Source organism: Coloeus monedula (genome assembly GCF_965178545.1).
Source record: "Coloeus monedula genome assembly, chromosome: 14".
Taxonomy (NCBI): domain Eukaryota; kingdom Metazoa; phylum Chordata; class Aves; order Passeriformes; family Corvidae; genus Coloeus; species Coloeus monedula.
In genome coordinates, this window is record NC_138794.1 from 9,404,383 (window position 1) to 9,428,756 (window position 24,374).

At 39.0% G+C, this 24,374-nt stretch overlaps 1 protein-coding gene across 1 annotated transcript in view; it reads right to left on the reverse strand.

Annotated features, from left to right (window-relative positions):
- Positions 1-1,543: 1,543 nt before the first annotated feature.
- Positions 1,544-24,374, reverse strand: part of LOC309578329 (protein FAM169B-like) — a gene marked incomplete at its 3' end in the record, with an annotated part of 36,236 nt that continues 13,405 nt past the window's right edge. Inside the window, exons 3-9 of the mRNA XM_082290892.1 lie at positions 22,741-22,840; positions 16,619-16,704; positions 14,916-15,090; positions 8,100-8,282; positions 5,594-5,722; positions 2,748-2,824; positions 1,544-1,765 (exon numbers count right to left, since the gene is read on the reverse strand). Coding sequence (XP_082147018.1) covers positions 1,544-1,765; positions 2,748-2,824; positions 5,594-5,722; positions 8,100-8,282; positions 14,916-15,090; positions 16,619-16,704; positions 22,741-22,840 — 972 coding nt within the window. The remainder of the gene's footprint in view (positions 1,766-2,747; positions 2,825-5,593; positions 5,723-8,099; positions 8,283-14,915; positions 15,091-16,618; positions 16,705-22,740; positions 22,841-24,374) is intronic.

Sequence of the window (24,374 nt, forward strand, 5' to 3'; positions counted from 1 at the left end):
AGTTCAAAGCAACTGGTATTGCAACTCCTCACAAATACACTATTTTTTTTTAAAGAAAAAGGTATGTATTTAACCATACATTTAACAATATAGGCTGCTGCACAGGAGGACACGGAGTTTCTAGCAGTCCTTACAGCACGCTCTTGGTGACTTTCCAACAACCTTAAGATCAACTGACTTTGAAGTTAGTCCTAAATGCACTTTCTTTGTGACAAGAGAACCATAGCAACGTGATAAAGGCTGGCACACAATCCAGTGTTTTAATTCTCTTGGCAAAAACTTGTAAGTTCCAATTATAGCATTTCTTTTATTTTTCTTTTAAGAGATGCTTAGGAAGGTCTGATTTCACTGTATCTCAGGCATATGGTTTACAGAGCAGCTCAACAGGGAAGGAGTTACTTGGATACATGAATAAATGCTACATTAAATCACAACCTTAAACAAAAACAGGGCGATGGGGCTATGTGTGAGCAATTATGCTGTACAGGGAGAAAAATATACATCCCTACAGTGTACTTACAATGCCTGCCTACAGAACTGTCTCCCTGGTAATACTGGATTAGTTTCTGGAAAGAAACAACTACCTCTCCTTGCTCTGAGGCAGCCACTTAAGAATTACAGGCTACTGGATCTGTTCAGGATTATCAAGACCCTCCTGCTGTTCACCTCTTTGCAAAGCCTTCTCTTCCACTGGACTAGATCTCACCAGTTTCACCTGTAATTCAGTAACACAACATTCAGGCTTTTGAAATTCCCCACTAAAAAAAAAATTAAAATATTCTAACACAGAACCAGCCGGTGGTAAAAGAGCAAAATTTCTTTACCAAGTCACAACATGAGTAATCTAGTGAAATATGCTATATTTCCAAGTTAATTGAATGCAAAACATTAGGAAAGAGCCTACAGGAAATAAAACATGCAATATGGAATCTACATGAAGTTCTACACCCTGAGCCTGCACACAGAATTATCACAGTTCCTGAACTGAAAGGCAGTTTAATGCCTGTAGCTTGTTCACTCTTCTTCTCTGCACCAAACTTTTTCTGCATGAATGGCCTTTGTGTGCCATCCTGTCCACCACAGGGTTTAAGGCAGATTTTTCTGCTAGAAAAGCTCAAATGAAAGCAATTGAGGATCAATTGTTCACTCTGAAAGGAAGGTTACAACTGTCATTCTGATACCAACGTGTGTTGTGGTATCTTTCTTCCATAATGCAGGATGTGGTTTCCATAGAAATATCTTTTTACATCACTACCTACAAGCCCTCCAATTATTCCCCTTTGGACACCTCATGCAATCCAATAAAATCTTTTCAGAGCAGGGAAATAACTAGGCTCAGCTACTACTTAATTGCTTGGTGAAAAGAAAAAGGAAAGGACATTTAGTAAATAAAAGCTTTATTTAAAACAAAACATAAAATGGAGAGTATGTGCTGCAAAAATTTTCATCTTACCTGAAGAAATTTCTCCAGTGTTACAAATCAAGAACAATCAATCACAATTTTTAAGATCATACTGAATTTTGCTAATTTTTGAAATAGCAATTATGGTGTAGCTTTAAATTGTTTGGTGGCCCTGTCTCCAGCTAAGTCTCCAGGACCTGGTCTTTTCCCGAGTCCTTTATTTTGCTGAGCACTGCCTGCACCTTTTTCCAAGCCCTCCTCTTCAGGACCTTGTGAGTTTAGAGTCCTTGCTGCTGTTGTGTCATCTTTTTTCTCTGTGGCAACGCCTGCCACTTTCCCAACCCCAGGAAAGCATTCAACACCCTGAAATTAGAGCCAAGACAGAAGGAACAGCAAATTATACACAAACAAGATAAACTGTGACTTGATCCTATTAACAAATGCCTCTGTCGACCACCATAAACATGCAAGGCAAGAAACTCAGCTGCATTGTTTGTATAGAACAGCTTCATTCCTGCTACTCTGCCTGCCTTCCCAGAAGTGTCAGCATAAGGAAAACTGGGAGCACAGAAAGCCTTGATCTGGCTGGGTGGGCTCTGAAGCCATGGTCACAGCACAGAACAAGAGCGTGCACCACAGGGGCCGGAGCCATCACAGCTCCCCCGGGACGCTCAGGGCTGAAGGAAACAAACTGATTTAATTGTGCGGCAACCGAAATGTGCTGGGGAAACAACCCCTGCAGCTCTTTGTTTTGCTTCCACTCGTCTCTCCTTTTTCTTTATTACTTGAAAAAGCTTCATTCCTGTGATTTGTTTTTTCAGATACATGGCTTAGGCTTCATTCAAACCTCACCGCCTGTTTTAGGCCTCGGTCCTGCAAAAAGCTAAGCACAGTCAGATCTGCAGCTCAGCAGTGAGATAACATAATTAAGACCATAAAGAGTTTGCCTTATTCATTCTAAAGTCACACTCAAGCCCCTGCACAGGAAGGACCACAGCGGAGTTCAAAATGCCATTCCATATGCAAACCTTGGAATTTATATACCTGCTTGGTTACAGTTCCCTTATCTCAGTAAGGATGAAACTAAAGTATTTAGTGAAAACCATTCTGCATTCTGTAGCTTCTCAAACTATTACAGCTATATAAATCAACTATAAATATCATTTATATGTGTGTATGTACATATATATATAAAATATAGCTGTGACTACCTACATAGATACATGAGTCAGTAGTAAAACACACCTGTGGAAATCTCTCATATTTAAACCTCTCTACTTTACCAAAAAGGTAAAAAGCCACCAATGAAAAACAAAGTCATGAAATGGCATATTACTCACTGTACCTTATTCATCTGGTCCATATCTGATTGTCTGGGTTTACCAGTTGGAGTCTTCTCCATACAAGAGCCCACTTCAGCCTCTGAATAAATGAGGTGAATATTTCATCCCAGAAAGAGATTATTAAAAAGGAAAAAAAACATTATCATACTTCCATGGCTATTTCCATTAAAAAAAAAAAAACAAACAAAAAAAAAAAAAAAAAAAAAAACAAAAAAAAAAAAAAACAAAACAAAAACAAAAAAAAAAACCCACCCAAAAAAAAACCAAAAAAAAACCCAAAAAACACCAGAAAAAGCCACCTGACTGCTACCTTCAATCCCTCTGGCCTTGTTTTTGTTAATTAACCAAACCAGAGTGTCCCACAACACTACCACAAAAAACCAAGGTGAACAAACTATACTAGAAACAAGACGTCTGTGGGTCTTGAAAGCTCTGATAAATAGATAATTCATTCACCTTTGACACCTAGAAAATCCATATCCCTTTCTCCTTTTCAGAAAATACAGGTATTCTGACCAACTCAGATAAAGGTTTATAAGCAATCATTTGAAATTTATTTTAATTCTTCTCAGTCTGCTTGGTTTTGCATTAGCTTCACATTTACATGCTTTATGTATATTACTAAAATACTTCAAAACAGCTTAGTTCACTGCCTGGTAGATTTAGCAACCACGACCAAACCATGTGAAATGATTTCTGCTCCTCCAACCAGTCCCAGAAGAGAAATGTCACCATGTTCCTGTTAGTGAGGCTATTTGCTGAAACTAAATCAGCTACGTTTTTCAAACAATAAGAATTAATTCAAAATGAATGATTGCAGCTATGTGTGACATGCTAAAAAGCTTTATTTTTATAGATATATGTATATGCGCAGATAGAAATGTGTGCATGCATGCCTATGTATCTGTGCACATCCAAATTGAAGTATCAGCTGCAGCAAACAAAGTGCTGCAGTTTATATGAACTGCCACTAGATGCAGCCACACAACCTTGCAAAATTGAAAATTCTAACCTCAGGATTACAGAAACCTGTTTTGGAATATTTATGACTGTAGAATTCTTACAAGAACATTAATGGTATTCAATACTGAGTACTGGTGTGGGAAAAAAAGTACATAATATGAGCAAAATACTCAATTTTTCTTCTCAGTAATTTTGTTCCAAAACACAGCATTGCAAATGTCAACAGGAATCTAAGAAATCAGAGCAGAATAAGACTTGTCTGTTTTCACAGTTGTTGCCATAGATCCTGATTGGAGCTGACAATATTGAATTACATTGTGTTTTGCTTTCTGCATAACAGAGATAGGCAGAATGAAGCCCTTGTTCCCAAGAGACCCCCTAAAGATAGAATCATGGAATCATACAATAATTTGGATTGGAAGAGACCTTTAAAAGTCATCTAATCCAACCCCCAGCAATGAGCAGAGACATCTTCAACAAGACCAGGGTGCTCCAAGCCCCTTCCAACCTGGACCTAGACACTTCCAGGGATGGGGCTGCCACAGCTTCTCTGGGCAACCTGCACCAGGGCCTCAACACCCTCACAGTAAAATTTTTTTTCCTTATCTCTAGCCTAAATCTATCTTCTTCTAGTTTAAAATCATTATCCCTTGTCCTGTTGCAACTGGTCCAGCTAAAAACTTTATCTCCATCTTTCTTACTGTCCCCCTTTAAGTAGTGGAAAGCTGCAATCAAGGCAGATCCCCAGCCTCATGTTTATTTTTCACTGACAGCAATTCTGGTGGAAGGATACTTCCCCATTCTTTGGGTCATTCATCTGTTTGTTTGTTTTTCTAGAAGATGGCAAAAAGAAGAAAGAAAAAAGAAAGCGTCCTCTCCCCCAGGATCGGCAGGGTTTTGATCTGATCATAGTTCTGTTCAGTTGCCATTAATAAACTTCACTTAGCAAGATTAAAGGCAAGAGCAACACCAGGTTTTGCTGGTTTAAAGCATGAGGAACACAGATATAATGGCTTCAGAGGAACCCAGCCTAGGGCTAAAGTCTGACTTAACTCTCCTGTGGGTGCTGCAGACAAGATGAAACGCGGTGTCTCAACGGAAGGTTCCCGAGCCAAAACAGAGCAGGATGGATGTGGGAAAGCATGGGAGCAATTTGCTCTGGAGCACTCCTTGCTGCACTTCCAGAAAGAGACAATGTGTGCCCTTCTTTTGGAACCTAGTGCTTATCACAGCTTATGTGCATGCAGCAGAGGGGCCTGTCTGGGTCCTCCAACCAGCTGAACAGATTTCATCAACAAGATCCCCATATGAACTGTCAAAAGGTTTCCCTACTCTGTTGCTATCTTTTGTGAAGTAGGCAGAATATGCTCCCAGCAAAAAGGATTTACCCTGCAGGATAGTACATGGAATCTTCCAAAACCCATAATGAAAACCTTTGTGTTTCCATCCAAGAACGGTATTGGCAGCAACTGAAGGTAATTAAACACATTGCCCATTGGCCATACAAATTTCTTCTTTGTAACAATTTCAGAGAACCAAACCCCCGTCTGTAACCCAGACAATGTGTTGTGCAAGAGGAATTTTTTGGGCTAACTTCTACCCTGCTCTAAGTGCACTGCAACAGGAGTTACAGCCACTTTATGACAAGGCTGTGCTTTGTTCAGGATCTCTCAGATGCTCTGTGGTTCCATTTCATTACCTCATAACTTCTAAGAATTGTCCTGTTTACTGTGAAAAGATGAGGGAACTGGACTGCACACTCAGGAGTTTCTCCATGTACAAACAACAGAGACACCACCTCTCCATGATCACTACCTAACACTTGATTACATTTCTTATCTTTATAGAACTATAACACAGACAAGTTCACACTGTTTTAACTCACTTCTGGAAGGGGGTGACTCCATCTGAATTTTTAACCAGATATTCACTCGCTGGCTCCAATCTCCTGGTGCTTCCACCTCCCACAGCCGCTTCTGCTCCTCAAGATGAGCCTGCAGGAATTTCTGGCAAACTGAATAGGAGAAAACAAGGGGGAAAAGTATGAATGAGCGAAAAGTACAGTGGAAGAGGGAGCATGTTCTACCCCAGAAACTCTCTCAGACCTACTTTCAATAGTTCCTTTGGAAATCTTTCTTCTCCCTTCTCATCTTCCTCCTCTTTGTTTCAGCTGGGACTTTTCGTAAAAGGCTACGTGGAATTGCCTAAACAGCCATGAGTGAATCCTGTCCATCTGCTTCAGTCTAGATTATTTCCTTGTGAGTGCAGAAATAAAGGACTTGAAATTATTTGCTGAGCACTTTCATCTGGCACTGCAGCACAAAACAATATCCAGACACTCAGCAGGTTTCAAACTAACAGCAGTGTGGGGTTTTTTACCCTCACTACTCTGAAAGAAAAGGTGTTCCTCTATTTTCCAGCTCTAACCATTCAGAATGCTACTCTAATTTCTATTTATAAAGAAAAGTTCTGCTTCAGCTTGGTTTTGGGCCAAAACCACCCTCCTTTTCAAAAACTACTGTTACCCTATGCCCCATTGCTAAGTTCATTTATTTCTTTGGATGTGGAAGAAAAGAAATGGGAAGAACCAACAGAAAAAATTACAGGACACCTGTGACATGTACAATCACCTTTAACAGTCATATTGCCACAGATTCGTATCACTGTCAGTACACACTGACCATCCATAACATTTGGATAAACGATCAAATCTAGGTCTGCTTATGTTATCAAACTGAAGTACGTTCTGTTTAGTGGTATCCTTAGGATGTGTGCAGTGTCAAGAGAAGGCACATGCTGTAGAACAAACAGTTCAAAAGATTTAAAAGGGATTTTAAAACTTCCCTTAACCGCCATCCTATCAGTTGCATCAACTGCACTAAGATAGCAATCTGTAAACAACAAAATTACTGTCTTACTCTGTCCACTGTAGTTCATCATACATGAACTGGGTAATTTATCTTCAACATTCAGTTGAGTTTAACAATGGGATGTCAAAAGAAAAACCCTAATTCGGGTATGTAAACGTTTGCCTAACAGTAATGAGCAGATCGTGGACATTAATTTTATCCAAGGATATCCAGACTAAATTAAACATTCCAATAAAAGCTACTAAAACTAACATATATACCAGAATCCAGGTATCTGCTAAACAGCTTTTTACTTCCTTTTAGGCCTCTACAGCAGCTTAAATACCATATCCATGTTAAATAAACTGTCCACAGCTTCAGAGATTTCAGTACAGATATTTAGAGTAAAAGGCTGCATTCATTTGTTAAAGTATGAAAATGTGGTTCCAATGAAATTAAAAACAGACAGTGACTTCCATTAGCTCAAAATTTAACTTACAGTATTGGTATTTTTATAAAAGAAAACCTAATTAAAACATGATGCAAGTCAAATTTACTCACTATTAGCTCTAAACTTAATTGAGACAAAAGCACAGTCTTCCCATATTGCTAGTGTTAACACATAAGAAATGCAGCTTTCTCATCCAGGGTGTCTAAAGCCCTGACATCTACAAAAGGAAAAATGGATATTACTGGGAGAAGAGAAGGAATGCTGTCAATACTATTCCCTCCTGAATTTAGAAGTAGCAGTACCTGCTCGGTGCCTTTGTACACATCCAATGGCACATAACAACCAAGAGAAAGAACAGATGTGGCCAAAATTTTGTTGACATTTATTAGGAAATAGCTGGAAAGCTGTAAGTCAATCAAAACATCTCAAAAATGATGGTGAAGACTGTACCACACAGAGAACAATCTCAGAAAAAAAATACTTTTCTAAAGAAGACAATTTTATGAATAACGTGAGCACAGATATTTTCTGTGAATTTTATTAACAAAACTAGAGCTTTGACCTGAAGACAGAGAAGATATATGACTACTTTGTGATCTTTTAAAAGTGACAAATGTTCAAAGACAGTTGATACAATACAAGTACTGATGTAACTGGATGACTGAGTAGAGCCCGGGTATTTGGCTTATTAAATGTAATTTCTTAAAAATGCAGTATCTACCAAAGCATTATGTGCCTAGTGTGGGCTTCACAAGATCTTATGATTCTTTTGCCTCTGGTGTCAAATAAAATGTATAAGTCCCTGTCTAGGGCAATGACATAGTTTTAAGAGAGGACAGTTCAAGAAACACAAAATGTCAAACAGACACCATGAGTTTTGTGCTTCTCATTGTCTTACATAAATATTAGCCTACCTTTCCACAGGAAATTCTAGATGTCTCTGGAAAAGTAACCAGTTTCAGGCTAACAACGGTTCAGTTCAGACAAGGGCACTGAACTCTTACACAGTGAAGACAATCTTACCAAGACCATATTGAAAATTATGCATTATACATGACCCTTACCTAACATGTCCACATCAAACGGTTTACCTTGATACATGGCAGCAGAAATAGGGCAGCTGATCCCCAAGGCATCCTCAGCCAGGAAAGACTGACAGAAATCATGCAACATTTTCATCCCTAGGCCACCTCTTCTGTACTTTCTCCGGACGAATATAGTATCCAAAACTGGCAACAGGTAACACTGACTGGTTGTACCATCACACAAGCTCCCTGAAAACAGATAGGGAAAAATACATCAATTTGCAAACAGAATTAGTATTGCTGCACTAACTGCTGTGTGATTTCAGCCACACACACTGCCCTGGTACCTTTCCACAGGCTGTGAGGATGATCCCAGCTGAAGTGTATTTGCATAGACAGTAAAACACTTTCCAGGAGAATGATTTGTGCCATGAAATGGCAAGGACCTACCTAACATATAGCTGACAGGTCTTACCAGAGTATTTTCCAGACTCTGATTATTCATAGTCACACCATCTTGGTACACAGGCAATGTATACAGGAAAGCTCACTGAAAAGATGTAAATGGTCTATAACCAAAGAGATATAAATATTCTGACTGTAATGTCAGTATATTCCTTTAAATAAAGAACTGAGTGGTGCATTTCAAGAAAGCACTGCAAGAGCTCCTTTGTAAGTCACTCAGTTTCTACTGAGTGATAATTTATCACACATGTAGGTGCTTCTAGCCCATCAGTTCAACTACCACTATCATGGTTAAACCAGGGGTTCCACTCAAGGACAGTCCTTGCTAACAAGCACTTTAAGTCAGTTGACTGAAATGACAGGGTCATAATGCTCTACATGTGGACAAAATACAGACTCAGGTATAAGCCTCCAAACTAATAAAACTAGTTCTCAGTGAAAATTGTCCAAAAAAACCCCAAAACACAGAACCAAGGGATTTATTTTGAAATCACAAATGGTAAACTCAAACTGGAGTCAAGAGAGAATTTATTAAGAACAGACATTCAGCATCCAAAATTTTGATGTTCATCCTAACCAACCTGGGGTCCTATTGCTGCACTTCCATTCAGTGCAGAATACCATGAAAACAGAACTTCGAACTACTTTACAGCATAAGCACTCAGTCCTGAAATGAATGAATCAGTTCATCAACCACCTACATATAGGATAAGGTCCCCAGAGAAAAATCTCACTGATTTATTTTAATTTTTAGAAAATATTTATGAAGATTTTATGCTGCTTCTGAGTACAGGGCAGGTTAAATACAAATGGATAGCCAGGCCTTTATAACAGAAAATGGTTACATTTTCATACTTTGTTGCTTAGAGCTCATCAAGACCTTCTTGCGTTTCTTTCTTACTGCTTCCTAGAGGACCTGACTCAGCCTAGTTTCCAGTGCTTTGAGACATGAGCTTTCATCACTTCACTAAGACCCATTTCACAGTTTCCCAATCTCCTATTGAACGGCTGTTCCGAAATTCCAATATAAGATTTTTACTTAACAGATCCATTTTTTCTTTGTCACATTCCCACTGTCTTAAACTGGGGTCTATTTCTGTTCCCACAGTTGGTGTCCAGCATCTTTTGTCGATACTGGACAGGCATGACTTCTGTCACCCTCCTTTCTAGGATGCCAATTAAGCACAGCATACATGACTATTTTTAATTCTAGATCCTGATTTTTCAAGGTTGTAGGCTTGTCATTTAGCAAGAATCCACACAGACTGAGCCATACAATAAGAGTATGTAGCTACTTAACCATCCATTTACATCTTGATTAAGCTTGGTTCACTCCTGCTTAATCAAAGTACATGCTTAACTTCAAACACATCTTCCAGCACATTGTTGAAAAAGGGTGGGTTGTGGTGGTGTTTATAACCTTTCAATACTTGTAACACATGAAGGGTAGTTACTCTTTCTGCCATGAGCCAAAAAATTGAGTACATCCCGGGTCCCCTTGTTAGCTGCCAACCCAACAGAGATGTCAAATTGTTGCAGAGTTGCACTGTATGTTCTAAGGGACAAACTTTTCCTCATGAAGTCTTTAAGAATTCCTGCATGTTGCAAGTGTTCTTTTAAGTTATTATTATCTCATATAGTCTGTCTCCTATAAATCCTGATGAGAGTTCTGTGCAGCAATCCCAGGAGCTGAGTGATTTATGTCTGAGCTCCTAATTTTGTGTTGAGAAGATGACAAAAACTTGTCATGTCTAAAGGCACTATAAATAAAGAATCCATGAAGCCATTCTTCACCTTGTCCCTGGGAAACACATCAGGAGAGTCACAGCCCACAGGCATTTGAAATAAAATAAACAAACAAACCAACCAACCTTTGGAACAAAGGCCACTTTGTCCCTGTTTCCCATCAAATGCTAATGGTGGCCCGGAGGTGACCACCGGGCTCTCACACATTTGGTTGAGAGGTTTGCTTCATTGTTGGAACACACAAAGTTTTGAGGTGAGGGAGGAGACAGGGAAAATAAGGACATTGGTGATGGAGAGGGAAGCATTCATGCAGTCTGCCCTTAGAAAGCCTTTGATCTCCTTGGTTAGGTCATGAGTGCCAAATGATCAACTTAGGAGCCAGCAAAATGGCAAACAGATATTACAAGGGCAGGAAAGCAGACAGCCATTAGCATTCCCAAAGAGCCACAAACCAGAAAAAAAAAAACAATCCCGTCCCCACATCCAACAGACCCAAACAAAACAAGGTTGTGCACACTGACTATTCCCCTGCTGAACAAGTTGGCTTGGCACATACATGTTTGGACATGCCTCGAGCAGGCTGAGTGCTTGTGTAAAGGGTGGGGAATATTTCTGCAGAGCAGAACCCAAGGTCAACCCATTGTGTGAGTTTGTATGTGAGAAGAGGAACAAAGGTTCTGGCTTCAATAAAATTAAATGAATTCATGTCTGGACTGGTATGTAGTCATTTCATTTTCATTACAGCCAAAACCTTCAATCTGCTGCAGAAATGCACATTAAAAATATTACTGCTAGCAAACAGAGGGAGACAAAGCAATTATACAACAAGATTTCAGCTAATTGTCTGTCAGGTTAACTTCAACGCCAATTTTTTTTTTTTTCCTAAAAGAAATGTATGTAATCAATGGAAAAATAAATCCTGTTATATTTTTAAGGATCTGTTTCTAGAGAAGAGCATCTCGGCCACAAGTATCAAAAGAAATGTCCAAAGGCTTATATGAAGAAAGATGTGAAATGAATTTTAGCTCAGGAAGCCACTTCCAAAGACCATATCTAAGGCTCTGGTGTAGAAAAAAAAAAAAAAAAATTTAAAAAAAAAATCAGAGATTGAGCCAGAGTTGCTTTTTGCCTACTCCATGTCAGCATAAGAGTTTTTGCAGTCAGGTGTTCCCAAACTGTGACTGATGGGGCATCTCTAAAGAATGAATGAGAAGCCAACAATACATCTATTCCTGATACACCTGTATGTTTTACAGCCTTCTCAGAGGACTCAGTTTGGTGAAGGCTGGTTTGATTTGCATCACTCCGCGCTTTTACTACTGTGATTTGTCAGGAGGGAGGGGACAAGCTTCAATAATCCGACTCTTTTGTTTTTCATACACAGACAGCTTGGTCTGCAGCTGGGCAGCTCATATGTGTTACAGAGACAGTAATACATAACAGTAGGGGGGGAAAAAAAAAAAAAGAGGTCTATAAAAATAGATTTTGTTCTGGTTTGTTCTTAAAAGCACTAAGACACTCCTGGCTCATTGCCTGCTCCAACTTCCTTACTGATTGATTTGCATCATGAATCTTCTACATTCTCCTGGCATTTATGTGAAGGTGGTAAAAGTCCATTTTCAGTAATTACTAGTCCTAAGTAAACAAAAAAAAAAAAACTTTCAGAGAATTACATGGTCTCACTGCACAAGAAACAAGTGTCAGTAGCCGTGGTAATTAATCCTACATCACAAAACAAAACACATTCCTTCTGAGGTTTTCACACAGAGCACAAAATAAATACTTCAGATAATATAAAACAGATCCCAAACCCCAAGTATCTATATGAAGGCTTTCTGCAAAATATTTCATTTTCAGGTTGCTGCCTGCAGAGAAAGGCACAGGAAGAGCGAACTGTCATTTCCTATTGTACCTTTAAGTAGCTCCATTTAGTGAGGTCTAACTGCTCAGCTGTCTGATATGGAAGCCGCTGACATAGATAAAATTGGAGACATTTATCTTGGCACGTGACAAAGTGTCTTATCAGCCTCATTAGTGGCTTAGTACATCTCATCAATCTTTAGTATACCCAGTGGTAAATGCTGCATGCCTGTCATTGGACAGGAATAGGCACATTCCAGAGAGGCCAAGTTGATGATCTGTGTAGTCATGAATAAATTTTGCTTTAATAAAGGTGTCTAATGGTCACAGAAAGTGATAGCCTTGAAGAATGAGTCTTGTGTTTATCTACACAACAGGTGCAGGGTGGCCAGTGCCAGAAGCAGTCAAATTGTCTCAAAACCTTGACTTGCAGTAGTTACTGGATCTCTGAGCAAGGCGGGTACTTGAGACCATCTGTCCCTCCTTAACTGGACTACTAAAAGAGATCCAGTTAAGGATGGTCATAAGATAGATGGAAGCATGGAACTGGACCAAAATGACCAAGTTTGCTTTGTACAGGCCACCTAGGAACTGGCAAATGGAAATGACTTTACAATATTGCCAAGATAGTTAATTGGAATCACTGAAGTCCACTGAAAATTTAGTTTGTGTAACAACACATTAAATATGTGGCAAAGATAGAACAGACTCTCTGTTCCTTGGTCACCACTTCTGTGATTCACCCAGAAGACTTATGTTTGAAAGAGCCATGCTCCACAGACCTTTTCTGGCTTATTTGGCTTCACTGAAGCATGGTTTTTGTCATGCTGTAGATAATGGAAAATTCACAGATGAGAAATACAGTTGAATACAACATCAATATGAGAATCTCAATTACCCACTGAAGAAAATAAAACTGGAAAGAATGCTCAGGTAATTGCAGAGCATGGAAATAAAGGGAATCACAATCACATGGTGAACACAAAGGAAAATAATTTTTTTCTAGGACCAGAAGCTGCAGCAGATGTCCAGCACAATATAAAGTCCTGTAGTTAAAGCTGCCTCTACTAAATGTTCTGACCAGGACAGCAAAAGGAATAAGAACTTACATTATGATTTTAAAAATAAATTATGAAAATACCCAAAACAACCATGTGAAATACAACTTCTAAGTGAAGATATTTATCTTAGTCTGTTTTGGGCCTAATAAATCCAGGGCTCTTCTAAAAAGTGGAGAGAATAGGATCAGCCACAGCATGGCTGGTATGAAATTGAAATCACAGAACTTCAGAAAGAGGAATTATTTTCTAAATGCGTACATCAAATAGCAAAAAAGCAGCAAAAACAATCCGTTTCAGGCTTCCCGAAAAGGCTTTGGCAAAAGCCTACAGTAATTTGTGACACAGGCCAAAAACTAACAAATATAGCTGCCCAGAGAAAAAAAACACTGGCAAGAAGAGGCAAATGCTGACAAAGCTGGACTTGAAGGATTTCTATTTTATGTGGACCTGGTTTAAAACCAAACTGTGACTCTCAACTTACTCAGAAACAGTTTCAACTTGGCTAATACTCCACCCATGACAGACTACTGTGCACATTTATTTTACTGAAGCATGAATCATTACAGCCCCTACAAGTGTTTCTTTCCAAAAGCTTTGCTCAGGAATATTTATGGACTTAAAGGAAAATGTACTATGCGTTTGCCATTACAAACCAGTTCATCAGAATAATCAGAGATACAGACAAAGCTCCTTGATCATAGGCTGAGTCCTGATTCATCACTAATGGTGCAGCAGCACCAACACGCTGCTGTACAAGCTACACCTCTGTGTGTATTAGGATTTTTCCATCCCAAGGAGGAGAACACCTCATTGTTGCTGACCTTTGGTACTGCAGCAGAGAAGGCACCTTCAGACTGTCCTCTAGAATCCAAAACAACCCATCTCTCAAGCTGTTTCTTATTCTCCCAGTTTGGATGGATGGCTATTGAGTGCTGACCTGAAGAATATTTTACTTTCAAAGATTTCACCTTCTCTATGTTTAAGCTGCTGGTATCTTAAACACAGACTGGTAACCAGCTCCTGCATGGGACACAGGCTCAACCGCACACCTGGAGTTATTCCAATGAAGCCTCTTCCACTCCAGACTGGTTAACAGCAATTATTTGCATTAATACAATCTCTGTGTTTAATGAAAGACCTTTACTAAAGCTAATCAAGTACCCCTAAAGAATTAAAATACATTTTGTTTCTTTTCTATGCTAGTTAATCAATTAATTATAAAATCAATTAAACATCATCTTTTAAACTGGGAGTACCACAACTGCACAAAGCATTCCAGGACTGATCTAGTACACACACCTTCCTCTACACAAAACAGCCACTGCTCCTTACACATCCAAGGATCCTTCCTCTTCTTGCCACCACCAACTCCCAATATGTCTTTCCACTGGGAACTGCACTCCTTTTTCAGGTATCATTCTTTCCAGGATGCTGTCCTCCATCCTGTGGATAGGCCCTACATTCTTTTTTCCTAGATATACGACCTCCTCCTTGGCTGCATTAAAGCACATATTATTGGAGTAAGCCAGTGCCTCACATCAGAATAGGGTTTGGAACTATCATGTTTAAATGAAAGTAACATGGATGGCTTCCAAATTCTGGGAAGGTTTGCTCCCCAGATTAATTCTGAGGGAGATTTCATATAAAAATGTAAATGAGAGCCAGGATTATTTATACTGAAAGATAAACAAAAGGATTACATTTCTAGCTATTAGGAACCAGTGGAAATGTGTCTCTAAAATGACCTTACCTTTCATCTTGATCGAGTAAAAGGCAGCAGCCTCGCCGTTTCTCCAGAGTATCTTGGCACACTCGGTGGCAGAGTGAGGTAGAAAGAATGCATCATTAGCTGAACTCCCTTCCAGCATTCCAAAAATAATGCAGTTCAGAACAAAGAGGACAATCCTTTCTCCAACTGTCTGGACCTTAGAGAACAAACAAAAACAGACCAAAGAAAAATGAGGCCGAGAATAGTATTTTCATAAATGGTTTCAAAATCAAAAGGAAGGAGGAGGTCAGGAAACATGTACACTTAATTTGGGGAAAATACCTCCTGAATTGGTTCAGCTAGAATAACAAAAACAGTTTCTCCTAGTGTTTCACCCTGTATCCAGCAGGCATAGAATAATTTATTAACTATTTATAAAGCTTGACATATCTCCTGTTGTCACAGAGAGGAATTCTAAAACAGCACAAGTATCTTGATTGCAGTCACAGTGAACTAGGCACAGATTTGGAACCAGGATCAAGGCAATCTAATCCTACTCAAAAGTGAAATGAAGATAGGATTCACTGTGTGGGCCTGGTCACCTCTCCCCTGTTACCTGGGTTGCCACAGCATCAAAGAATTTAGTGGGCCAGGACCTTACTGAGATAGACACTATACAAGCCAGAAAATAGTCTGTCCCAACCAGCTATAATCTAAGTGTAACAAACAATTAGTCTGTACTGGGCTTCTTAGGAGACAACAGACAAGAGAGGGAGATGGAGGAATATAAAGCAACAAGATCATACTGGCCACCAAGGTGAAAACTGGTGCCAATAAGCATCACATGAACGCAGAAAAATAAATTAGAGTTTCCACAAATAATGGCAATTTACCTTTTAGCAATGAGCTAGAGGGGACAAGAATTCTATTTTCAGACATTATTCTCATTCTCTGTTGATACAGAGATGCTTGAAAGCCTGAAGGCCTGTGTTCCTGCTCCAAGTTCTATCTTGCAAGGATTGGTATCTCAAAATCCCTCCAGTTCAGTTACCCATAAAAAGCCTACTTCATTCTGCAAATAATTAAACTCTAGGTGTGACAGGAAAAGATGATAGAGAAATGGAATCATTAAGGACCAAAGATACAGAGGATTTGGTAGGAAATAAAACTGATCTAATAACCTCACGGCAGCAGAAAGCTCACATGCAGCAGGCATCTGACTTCTTAGCTGCAAACAGACTCCAGGCTACCCAAATCTTCCAAGTTATGAAAAAGTAGTTCCATCTTACCAAAATAATTTATTTGGAAAAAGAATTACCGATATAGAAACCACTAAATAGCAACCATTTCATAAAATGAACACAATATAAACATTATCCAAGGGAAAAAAAAATCATAACTAGCTAGATAAGACATTGTTCCAAAGGCTAGTAACACCTCCCACCAGACAGTTAATGTGAGAAATTATTGCTAATGTAGTAATTGAATTTATGATTATTCCTTTAGTAGGCAGTGAGGGTAAACTAAAAACCAAAAGAAAATAAATCCCACAGATGAATCATAAACTGCATGCACAAAATTGTTTAGAGAGGGCTAATGTGGATGTCACTGTGTAATGGAGACACGAAGCACTTTGGCCCACAGGTTACAGAGCAGGAGCTGCAGGAGACCAGACACAATTACATATCATTGTTCTGGCTGGGAAGATCCAGGGTAAAGGCAACTGTTCAAAATAGCATCCTCACCAAAATGAGCCCATCTCTAGAAGGATCAGCCGTCTTCACAACATCTTCCACAGGCCACCAACGCTGGCTCAAATAAACTGCCAAAACTGCAAAAACAAAAACAGGAGAACACGTTACCCTCAAATAGAAAGTAGGTTCTGAATTTTTTCCACGGGCAGCCTCAGATCTACTTCTCCCTCCAGCTGACTCCAGTCTGTTCTGCTGTCTCACAGCAGAACAACAGTTGTACTCCAATTTCACCTCCACGTCCCTTGATATCCAATTTTCAGTACTGCACGAGGCATCAAGTGAAGGTAATTTTTCTCAGGAATTGATGTGACTTTGGTGTGACAGCCTGTGTTCCATATGAATAAAGCACTTCCTGCGTAATAGTAAGTTCAGTAGCAGAGTAGGTGTGAGTGGCATTTGGGACAGAGGAGCTACCTGGATAAAGATTACAGTTTTCAAGTTTCTTTCAAGCTATCCCCTGCCTCCACACACATATTTGCATATATTTGAGTGCACATATTTGCACTCATGCAAGTCAAACACAAAAATTCTCCTATCTGCGTTATCAAACAGCTTTTCAGCTCTCTCAGTGATTGAATTTCTATCTATGGGTACCTTTAGAGTACAAACTCCTAAATCTCTGCATGGACAGATATTCTCCAAGGTTCAAATGCACACAGAGAAGTTTCTATCAACAAAAGACAGACATAGACACACATAATAAGATACACTTCTGCTTCAGGGCAAAGTGTATCAGCAACCCACGTAAGTCAAGTCCTCATGTAGGTGTGATGCAAAACTTGCACCCCACTTCTTCCCATCTTCCTCAATTTTTCACATATGCAGGAACAAGTATTTAAACCCTACTCCTACATGTTCATCTCCAGAATTCATTGCCTGCCAATAGATTTACAAGGAAAAGACTTGAAGCAGCAACAGTGACACTGAAATTACTTCCAAGCCTTGTTCAGAAAGAAAAGTTTTGACATGGGGTCATTTCAAAGGATAGAGAATAAATTTTAAGAGTTTAGATGAGGTTTTGGAATAAACACAGAAATCTGATCATTTATGACCACAAACACATCAAACAGCAAATATTTCAGCCAAAAGAACTTTTAGTGTCTGTACAGTGGTGACATTAACCTAAAGTACATGGCCACGACTTCAGGATTGCTCAAGAACACCAGTATCTTTAATATCTTCAAATAGGGCAGCTACCATGTCTATTTTTATATAGAAAGATAAAACAAAATATAATACAGGAAGAATGTTGCAAAGAACAGCACAGAGTTCACATGTTTTGAGTCCTAAGAGAGTGCTCCAACAACTGGCTCTAAACTACCCAGCTAGAGACAAATGTAAGAAAGTTCAAAACCATCTCTGTGTTAGAAACAAATTCACGCACAAGGAAACGAAATTACTTTAAGGACAGGATCGATCATTTACCTGTTTTAGCCTCAGGTTATACAAATGTCACTGATGCACACAGGCTAATTTCCCTTTTTGCTTCAGACTCTATCGCTCCTGCTGGCTTTAAGGCTGGAGATTCCGCTTAGCTAACTTATATTCCCAATAAATTATTAAAGCATGTGCCAGGCAGCATTACACTTTGAGTGCTGGGTTAACAAGGAAGAAGTATTGCACGCAAGGGCAGATGCCTGTTTATAGCACCAGACTCAATTCATTAAATATTATGCACTTACTTGCATGGGAGTTTCATACTCTTTCTGTGATGGATTCAATCTGTTCCCTCAAACCCTTCCCGCTGCTTTCAAATGCAGCAGCCACTGCTCCATTACACATCCATGAAACATGCAGCTACAAAGGGAGCTGAGTCACACAAAGGGGACATAGTGGGCCAAATGCTGACTTTAATAAGAGCTGCAGTGAGGTTTGGCACACAGTTCAGACATACAAGACACATAGTAAAGGCCAGAAAAGTTTTTAAAAGCTTTGAGGAAAATAGGAAGATGCATAACCGTGTTGGAAGGAGTTGCTTTTATAGAACATTTACTGTGCTATTCAATAATTTAAATGTGTGGAAGGGAACACTAGTTGACATAGCAACTGTCACATCACATTATTTGAGCAACCTTATCTATATGGATGCCTTCCTTGAAGGAAAAACATTTCTCCAGATTTCACACAAACATATGTACTTTGCTTTTTGTTATCATTTTTCAAGTCAACATCTGGTCCGCAGTTAAATCCGTCCATGCTTCCCCATATTCTCATTTTCATTCTATAATCAACTTTGAGGAACACTATTTCAAATGCAAACATGATTTGTGAGACCACATGTTCCTTCTCTCTCCCTTCCCAGTCTTGCTGTTCTTTCCAAGACATTCAGTGAAGTTCACCTGATCATAAGAGATGGAGTTATTGCCAACACACATCACGGAACCCTGTGAATCACAATGTATGTGACTACAATGACCTTGCAACTGCAAGACTTGATGTGCTTGATCTTGTAGTTGCAAGACCAGGTGAAATGCATTTCAGGTCACAGTTAATGAGGTTTATACATGCTCAAGTGGGTGGTTTGCCCTGTAAGCACCAGCTTGCTAAACCTCAGTACTTTCATCACCTGCAGTCAGACAAACAGAGTGTTGCAAGAAGCTGACAGGCAGTGGAGCACAGGATTCCACAGCACACAGGTGTTTGGAATCCAGGACTGAGATGAATTAGGCACCAAGCGTAATGCAATTGTGATTATGAAATGTCTACTTTTGCTGGGCAAACATGGATCCCTTCCCAACTCAGGCCTAGATTATATTTTTACTTCCTAGGCTATGCTGGCCAAATGTTCCCACACTGGTGTGCAACTATTTAAATGAAATGTGCACATCAGGACTCTACACACAAAGCAAAGAAGAAAAAATAAAGCAACATCCAAGCTTGGCCCCTCTTTTTCCCCTGCCTTATTTAAATTGCTGAAACATATCCCTCAGTCACAAACCAAATAAAGGTGATGATGTTACATATGAGATGTAATTAAGAGTTTGTTTAATACATATCTAAGATAAAGAAGGGGTATATTCTGTAAAGTCATCTTTAATTCTGTCACTATTTCAGATTGATGACATGCTTAAAGAGGTTGCTTTTGCAAGACTTCCACTATGGAAATACTCTGATACTGGAGCAAGCTCAGAAATCCCACACTGAACTGCATTCTGCAGCATTCACATACCCTGACTAGCTGGGTCCCCAAGTTCCCCATCTTTAAAATGGAATAAGAGCATTTCTCAGTCTTTTCCAGGAATTTTATCAAAAAAAATATACATTAAGGCTTGGGAGGCAGGCAGATTCCTGCTGGAATGGCAGCCATTCAAGTACTAGGTAGATCTTTCCTGCAACCAGTTACAATTTTCTTCTATAAGTCAAAGCTTCACTCAGTGATTTGTTGCAAATGTCTTGTGATAAATGTTCCAAGGCATCTCACAGTTATTGTGAATTATTATATGCAGCATAGAGAAAATGCCACAATAAGGTATGTTTATTTAGTGTTATAAAGACGTTAATCACCCATGTTATGCTCCGTAAGCCCTTACAATGCAGTTTACATTCTCATAAAAATATCTGTACAGATATACTAACAGAACACAACACTTAGCCCATCAAAAATAAATTAAAAATGCTTCCAACCAAGACCAAGTCCTACAGAAAAGCTGCCATACCCATTTTCTCTTTGAAATATGCAGATCATTTCAAACTACAAGGTACACATTGCTTCTGGACAACCCATCTTATCACGATGATCAGAAATAAATCTCAGTGGTGGAATCCACCCCTCTTTAAACCAATTTTCAATAGTTAAATGCCATCAAACTGAAGCACAGTATGTGGGGACAAGCAGGAAATTTGCTTCTAAGAGCTCTCTGGCTGGGGAAAAAAACTAAAATGCAGTGGACAGGTAGGGAAAAAGAAGAGATCAACGACAGCAAGATTGTTTCCCTCATCCATCTGGATGAAACTTGTTTCACAAGAAAAGTGTAAAGCTCAAGTGAGGAAAAGAAAGTTATGTAACTTGTTAAATGTTTTCATTTTCTGCCCGTAAAGTAAAATGCTCTTAAAGTAACAAAGACTAAGTTAAAATATACTGCCTGTCTCTGAAGGAATTGGGTTTTGAATCAATTTGATCTGTTCATTGGTCAGAACAAAAGGTCATGTAGGTGAGCAAACCTACAGGTGGAGTTGCCACATTAGCAGAGTCTGCCACCCTAAGACTCAAATCCAAATCTGCTGAGCTGTGGGAAAAATTTTAGGACAAAATACTTCAAATGTATACATCCATATGTATAGGTATACACACACACCCCAGCAGGCTTTAAAGAACTAACGAAAATTTATTAAAACTCATCTAAAGAAAAAAAGTCACATCAGTCAAATCTGATGTGTGCAGGAAGACTGGTCACATGTTTATAGTATATAAAATACAGAAACAAAGAACTTCCTGTAAAATCCTTTAAATCATACTTTTGGAAGGAAGTATCAAAGGCCAGGTGATGTAGGCCTTATTTAAATAACCAGACTTCCTGATTTCTCTGTTCCTCTGACTCTGGACTGGTAACTTAAGCTGAAATTTTGCAAGGGGGGGGGCCACAGCAGTCAGTCAGGCTGCTGTTTATAATATAATAAGGTGTTTATTCTGCTAGGTTTAAGTTTTTAATGAAGATAGCTATCATGTAATTAAGGCTCCAATTGGACTTGTTTGACTTGTTCCTGTGAGAAATCATTTTTTCTTGTGTGCACATATCTCATTAATACTTCTTGTTCCTAATACTGTGAGATCATTTAACTGAAGAGCTGTGCTAAATGCACTTTCACCTGCATCTATTTAATAATTCTTTATTTCTGCTTTGTAGTTACAGATCCAAATTCCTCTTGTGCAACCTAAGCTAACTCAATGCTGTTTTCAGCTCCATTCCTTTGAACATGAGTCAGGAGGTAAGCACAACTACACTAAGAGGATCTGGTGTAGATGCTTCTCTCCTTTATCACACCAGTGACTACCTCTCTTTGGAAAAACATTAATGGAATATATAAATTAGTGTCAGGAAAGTAATTCTACATCAATAGTTTTAGAGGGACCAGAAAGTCTTTTGACTACCCTTGGAACTTGGAAAGGTTTCCTACCTTCTACTGTGAATCACAGCCCATTAGCAAAGGTCCAACTGAAATCCGATGTAGAAGGAGCTGGAAAACTGCAGAGTTCACCTCTAACCACAAGTGATTTTAATCTTCTTTTTGTTCTTCTGAAGAAATTTCCTGGTTACAGGGTAGGACTGAACAATGAACACTTACACTAACAGAACCTGTTCTAGGAGTGCAAGATCATTACCTGACACACTTCAGAACTGAACCAGGAATTTTGCTTTGCCTTTGCTGTACTATTAAGAATACTGACTATTAAAGCCTTTCAGGCATAATTTATAGCTTATCCTTTTTAAAAAGTACACTCTTAATGACAGATGTCATCAGTTTGCTGCCACATTTGGAAGCTGGAAGTTTAAGAGGTTTCATGCGTTCTGTATTTCCTAAGTGACACAGTGAGTCAATGCAAAAGTTCATGTCCTCATTGTAGATACTCCAAAAATTCTACAGCCCATTGCTTCACAACACCAACACTCCTCATTTAATCTACACACCAGCAGATAACCCTCACACACCAGTACTGGAAATAAAAGGCAATTAAACCTAGAGCTGAAAAAAAAGTCATAAAGTAAAAAAAAGATTATGAATAAGAATCAGTAAGAAGCAATACAGTTTCATACCTGTATTTTATTTTTTAAGGATTTCAGGATTCTATCCAAACTATAATGTGTTAAATTTTACATCATTCTGAATTAGAAAAAAATATTATCCTGTCAAATAAAGCCAGAAAGAATAACAGATTTACCCAAGGTGATTTTTCAGCTACCAGCAGAAAATTTATGCATAGAATTTAAAAGCCCTGATTGTCAATTCTTCCATCTAATCAGCAGCCCACTGACACAAATCCTTAATAGATAAACTGAAACCACTTCATATCCAAAACAAAACCCAGAATATTTAAATACATAAACAAGCAGGCCATCTTAAAAGTTAAGAAATTACAGCTACTCAAATTTCAAAATATTTTGACCAATTCTAACCTGTCTCCTTATCCTTTGGATCAGTTAACAGCAACAGTTTGCAAGCAGGATTATTTCGGTAGAGAGGGACAAAACACACACAGGAATCTTCAAGTTTAACCTAAAAAACAAACAAGCCCTGTAGCTCTTTGTACTGCAAAGCTCACAAGAAGTACTTCATGTATCAGATGCACTTATGACATGTTTTATTGACATGCTTTACTGACATGCATGGTACAAGCTTAGCACAACACCCTCTCAATCCTTAACTTCAAGACACCAAAATATACATAATATTCTATTATTAGCCATAAGGAAAGTTAATTTAAAAGAAATCAAGCTACTGAAGCTAGTGAAGACCTTAAGGCTGACTTGCCCTGGTTAGTACATAACCTGGCTTTGAACACTGTCACACGCAGACAAATGGTGTTATGAAAGACCAGACACATCAAATGAAAACAAATACAACTTGCACTTCTTACAGCATCCTCCAGCTGAGGACTTGTGGTGTTTTGCAAACAATGAATTAAGCCTCAGGGTACAGGGAGTATCAAAGCATTAGGGCAGTGCCTGGGCAGTTTATCTTTGAGGCATAGCAAGGGTAGATAATTGGCACAAGGTGGTTGAGTTGAAGGCAAAGCTAAAATCAAAATGCAGCTCTCAAGCTTTTGCTCTTAGACTAAACTTCTAAATGATATGACACACAAACACAAAATTACTGTGCTCAAACAGCTCTATATGCATAGAAATGACGATTTCCATATGAATATTGCAAATGCTGTCATGTAAGTTTAGGTACAGGCAAAGAGCGTGCATGACTTAGCACAGTATGTACTGTACTTTCCAAAATCTGGTCCATTGTGTATGTGTGGGTGTGCCTCTCTCTCTAATTGCACCCATTTGTCAGTTTGCTAAGAAACTCAAATCAGTCACGTGTTACATTTAATATTTCTTGGTACATGGAAGAAATATGAATATGGATTATTCAGGATAACAACTCTAAGCTGAAACCAGTGAACCAGTGTTCACTAGTTGATGACTGCCAGAATCCTGGAAGCATCTATGCAAACACTGGACTCCAGGAAAGAAAACCTTGAAAACTGCTTGAAATCTGTATTCATGAGCTTGCCTAAATCTCAGTCTGTTCTGGGGATTCAGTCGTTCTTTGCATGCTTCAAACATAACAGCATCGATGTCATAATGGCACCTGGGAGCATTTCCATAATGAAAAAGCCAGGACTACTTCCAATAGTGCCATGATTGTTATTTTGTTTGATAAGGTAATGTGCACTTTCACAGGTGTTAACAAGAGCAGCACGAGCCAAGCATAGCTTTGTGCGTGGCCACTGCCAACAGGCTTCCATCCTGACTCGCAGTAATCCTTGCTATTTGTGTGCTGGGTGCTTGACCAAGCCATACCAAAAAGAAGTTCTGTGACCCCAGCAAGTGGGCTGACAGCCACTTAACTCCTGTGAAATAATTATCCACTGTTGCCTGTCCTGCCACTTGAAACCTGCTTTAATTCAGATGCAGAAGGGGAACGAATGCTTGGTAATGCAGCCATTATCCAAACACCAAACCCCTGTCCTTCAGGTTATAGGTATGTAACAGAGATTGTTAGCTGGGATGTTCACTGGGAATAGGAGTTTTGCTTT